The sequence below is a fragment of the Perca fluviatilis genome, chromosome 20, assembly GCF_010015445.1.
Source record: "Perca fluviatilis chromosome 20, GENO_Pfluv_1.0, whole genome shotgun sequence".
Lineage (NCBI taxonomy): Eukaryota > Metazoa > Chordata > Actinopteri > Perciformes > Percidae > Perca > Perca fluviatilis.
The window spans coordinates 35,471,170-35,476,169 of record NC_053131.1 but is presented as its reverse complement, the minus strand read 5'-3'; the positions used below and the strand labels follow the sequence as shown (position 1 = coordinate 35,476,169).

Here is a 5,000-nt window from a genome sequence, read left to right as displayed (position 1 = left end):
AGCTGGTTGTTAGTGTGGGAACAGCTGAGAGAAACAGACATTTGGAAACAGGAACATTAGGAAGAAAAGTTAAAGTTATAAAGAGGATGAGACGTCCTGAAGGAGGAAGTTTCCTGTCTGATGGCTCTCTATCACTGTAATGTTCAAAAAGACACAAATATGACTTTCATTTTCTTACCATCTGATCTGTTCTTCTCCTTCTCTTTTAGTTTTTCCTCTGATGTTTCTCAAATGTATTTTCTCCTTCAGGTTCCACAGTCACTCTCTCACTTCTGAATCATCAGCCCTGATAGGCTGACAGCATACCGGAGCGGGTGAATAATTAGCACTTATCAGCCCCTCCAAGTCTGGGATGGAACCGAGAGGTACAGAAATCCAGTTTAAACTAGTTTCTGCACCTGTCTTATCAAAGTGAAAACATTTTGGTGACATTTACTTAGAAAAAGTTAGCTAACCATTTCCACACAGAAATTCTTTGTAACTTTTACTCAAGAAAGTCTCAAGTAAAGTTTACTTTCCAATAAGAGTTTTCTTTTTTTTTTTTTTTAGGTGGATCTGATGCTGGACCTGATGATGGACCTGATGGATCTGATGGTTCTGATGGTTCTGGTGATGGGTAATGTTGATGATGATGGTAAACACAGAAACAGACAGACATTGTGAACTTGCCAGTCCTAGCAACAGTAACATTAAAAGTTACATTGACAATCATACAATCTAATATTTGTTTTCCATTATTGAACACTTTCATCGTGTTTTCAGACAATAAAACGTCATCATCTGCAGATTTCTCTGTTCTGTTTCTTCTGCTCAGGAACTCTACAATCTTTGTTCTCCACACAGACCAGTTCAAATGTTTTCACTCTTTCTTGTTGATCTGTTTTAAGGTCCAGAAAGAGAAAACAGGCAGGACACACTGCTGCAGCACGGCTCTCTCGGATCTCTTGTCTGTTTTATTCTTTGTCTTCAGATTGGAGGCATTTTATTCCATATTTTAAAATCTGATGCAAAACACAACAAAAATTGTATAGTATGGTCTTTAGTTAGATTTATTTTTCATAAGGTACACTGTTGGTAACCAGGTTGTCCAGTACCAGTTTCCTGCGTAGTTTGTGTGTCTGATGGTTTATTTGGTGATGCACATATGTGGAATAGAGTCCGGATCGGGCCGAATTTTTCTGTCCGAGCCCGGTCCGCTTCCAACAGAGCCGTGACCGAACACGCCTGAGCCCAACAGACATTAAGTTATTTCTGTCCGAGCCCGACCTGACCCTGACAGTTAAAATCTCATTTTTTTTCTCATACTAATGACACATGTAGGCTACGTTAGTTTGTGTGGAAAGCCAGCTTTTATTAAGCAACTGAAGGCATTCAACAGATGAGCGCATCAGCGCACACGGGCAAGTGCACGTTAAGCTGCTAAAATGTTCAATGTGTTAACCTTTCCTAATTGCGTCGTTGCACAGTAAAGCATCCTAACCTATAGATGCAGGCACATTCTCCCATCACAATGTATCACTGACTGTACAGGACTTAGTACAAACAGTAATAAAGAGGATTGTGCTCATTTATATCCAATACCCTTTTTACACTTTTCCCATAGGTGCATGAAGTAGAATAAAAAATACATATAGTATGTACAAAGGTTGACAGGAGATGAAGTAATGGCATGCTTTAGAGCTTATTGTTTTTGCATAACAGATTTTAGTGTGAGTCAACTAGTTTCTTCCTCTATCCGACCTATTACTTTATCTGTCAACTGCGTAGTAATGGGGTTTTAAGCTCGCTCTCGACGAAGACAGGGACCAAAAGAGGAAAAACAGTTGACTGCTCAGCCCACGCTAAACCGGACTTCTCACCAAATATCAAGCAGAGAATGCAGCAAATGGAGGTAGCTGATTATGTTAATGAGCCACCTAGACCAAAGCAGAAAGACAGTGGGGATGCAAATCAAACAGGTAATAACACACTTTATCAGTTGATGGTTTATGTGTAGCCTACTATTAAACAACACAGTTCTACTTATTGTACTTTATCAAGTGTTTTAAGATGCACTAGTGGCATGACCCAACAATCCTGTCCTTCAATACTGAAAAAGTTTACTGCTAAATATTTCATCAAAACCACGATCTTTGCCAAGTCTTAACCAAAGTGTTTTCATTGCATCATTTACATGAACACACATGAGGCTCAGGACGTGAACTCTAGGGCTAACTTACAATTATTTTCATTGTCGATTAAACTGTTGATTATTTCCTTGATGAATCAATTCTTTGTTTGGTCTCTACAATGTCCAAAAATTGTGAAAATGTGGATCAGTGTTTCCCAAAAAGCCGAAGATGACATCCTCAAATGTCTTGTTTTGTCAACAACTCGAATATATTCAGTTTACTGTTGCAGAGGAGAGAAGAAACTGATGAAATGAAAACATTATTTGAAACTGATAACTCGATTTTCATAATAGTCGCCGATTGATTTAATAGTTGACAACTTAGTGATTCACCATTGCAGCTCTAGTGAGCTCTAATATTAAAGTCCTGTGATGTACATACATTGTTACATAACAGCAATCATGTTTCTTGCCCTATTGGACGTCATTGCAGCGCTGTCAACAATTAATTTGGGAGTAACTGACAGAAGACGGCCAAATCTTGAAAAGAAAAAAGGCCCAAGTTGTAATTATATGTAGCTCCATTCAGCCAACCATTAGCATGCTAATGTAGGTTGGTTAGTTTGGTTAATTTACTTGATAATCTTACTGAAAGTTGAATTAATTTGTCATTATTTTAATGTGTCAACAGCACATGCAACCCAGTCTCACAGCAGTTCGTGAAATGGTCACATTATTTAATCTATTGATTTGTGTACACAGACACGATTCTCTCGTTTTTTTCGTGCGGGTCAGCAAGTTATTTAAACTAATGTATTTCAATGGGAAGCATCTTTCGTGATCACAGCCTGACTACGGTAGCGAGTAGTATGAAAAGCCAAAAAGCCGCGTAAGTAGGTTGGTTAGGGTGGTGGATGGGTCAAATAACACAGGACTTTCATCCCGGAGACCGGGGATCGTGTCCCGGTGTGTGTCGTGACCTTTCCCCGTTCTTTTCCTAAACCCAACCTCTGTATAGATGCTTCACATTGCATGCTGACCACCACGAAATAAACGACAATTTCATGAACTGCTGTGAGACCATGTTGTGAGTGGTTCTACATTTTTGTGTTTGTTTTGCAGAGAGAAGACTCTGCCAGGTGCTTCTCCTCAGCTTTGGGCTGCTGTGCGTCATACAAGCCATTCTCAATGTTTCTCTACGCCTGGCATGTGAGTATGGTTTCTTCGTATTGTGTAAGTTACAATGTGCTAATACAGTTGCATCAACAGCACCACCGTATTGCAAGTTCAAACACTCAGTGATGTAACTTCACATGTTGATGTCAAAACCTTTAACCCTCGTGGTGTCTTCCCCCCCGACCAACGTGCAACTTTTTGTTTTTCTGGGTCAAAACATTTTGGTTGTCTTTTTCAAAACTTTTGTTGCTTCTCCCCCGGATGTTTTTGTCAAGTTTTCTTCTGCACTTTTGACATTTTTGTAGGTTTTTTCTCCCACATTTTTGAAGCTTTTGCGGACATTTTGTCACTTTTTTCAACGTTCTTTCATAAAAGCAATTTCGGATACTATAACATTTAATAAAACATCAAAATTTAAAGAAAGTAGTGGGCTTATTATTTTTTTTATTTGTGAAGAGCGTGGTGTGGAACAATCCACGTTATTTTTCGGATAATTTGGTTGAAAGAAACCCATTTTTCTGATAAAGATGTTTTTTTTTTTAAATGGGTCAAATTTCACCCAAAGACAACACAAGGGTTAAGCAACTCTTTTGCTGTCAAACTAAACCTGAACAAAATATTGGTTTTAAATTAATTTAAAATGTATATTAATTATATAGTATATAGTATAGTATATAATTTATGAATACCCACTCAGACTGCCATACAACTCATGACATGATCAAGGACCTGGAGGAGGACAGGCTGAGGACTGGTGAGAACGGTCTTCTCACCTTAACTTTACTTCCTCTTCATTTCTTCCTCTCTCATTCTTCATCTATTTTTTGTCAGTTTGGTCCCTGTGACGTCTCCTGCTAACAACACAGCACTTCCTGTGTTTACTACAAAGAAACCATTGTTGGCGCTGAGAACTGTTACTAACAACCTTAAAACTATGATCCATGCAGAAAGGGACATGTTCTTATAACTCTCAACACTGTCTCCTCCTATCTCCTGTTAAATCATATTAGACTAAGTCTATCTTAAGTTAATTCTTGTTCATTTTGTTTGTTATGGATCATTGTTAGTTTTTTTAACCTTTTGTTGGACATCATTGCGACACTTTTGTTTCTTATCCCAATGTTTTAGTCGTTTTTTTTCCCCCACATTTTTGAAGCTTTTTTCGACATTTTTGTCACTATTTTCTACATTCTTTTAGGATTTTTTTTTTCAAATGCAAAAAAATTGAATAAACACCCAAATGTTTTAATACGTGTTTTGGGGATCCTAATAATGTTAAACACAGTTTATACTTATTGACTACTTAATAAAATCTGTGGTTTTATTCAGTCTTAAGTCCATAACTACAGATCATGGATACGGGCACAGAGACAGAGAGAATGGGAACTGAATGCTAGGTCAGCAACAATTAGCAACGATTAGCTCTGGTTAGTGGTTGGCTCCGGTAACTCCAGTTAAAGGTGCTGCAGGTAGGATTGTGAAGATCCAGGACTTAGCCAAAAAATGTCAACAGCAACAACTTCTCAGTCCCTCCCCCCCAGCTAGCAAACCCAAAACGGTCTCCTAAGCCCCTCCCCCCCACAAGGGAGAATGAATGTGTGTGCATTAGCAGTGATGAACACACAGTTAGACCCACCCCTCCGCCTGATCCTTGGTGCATCTGAACAGTTAGACCCGGCGCCCTGATTGGTGCATCTGAACAGGCAGCGGTGGA

General features: G+C 38.8%; 1 protein-coding gene across 1 annotated transcript in view; it reads left to right on the top strand.

The window, feature by feature from the left end:
• The first annotated feature begins 1,765 nt into the window (after positions 1 to 1,765).
• LOC120548642 (C-type lectin domain family 4 member M-like) overlaps positions 1,766 to 5,000 on the top strand; it is a 6,352-nt gene continuing 3,117 nt past the window's right edge. The window contains exons 1-3 of the mRNA XM_039784993.1: positions 1,766 to 1,958; positions 3,233 to 3,319; positions 3,984 to 4,040. Coding sequence (XP_039640927.1) covers positions 1,877 to 1,958; positions 3,233 to 3,319; positions 3,984 to 4,040 — 226 coding nt within the window. The 5' untranslated portion in view covers positions 1,766 to 1,876. The remainder of the gene's footprint in view (positions 1,959 to 3,232; positions 3,320 to 3,983; positions 4,041 to 5,000) is intronic.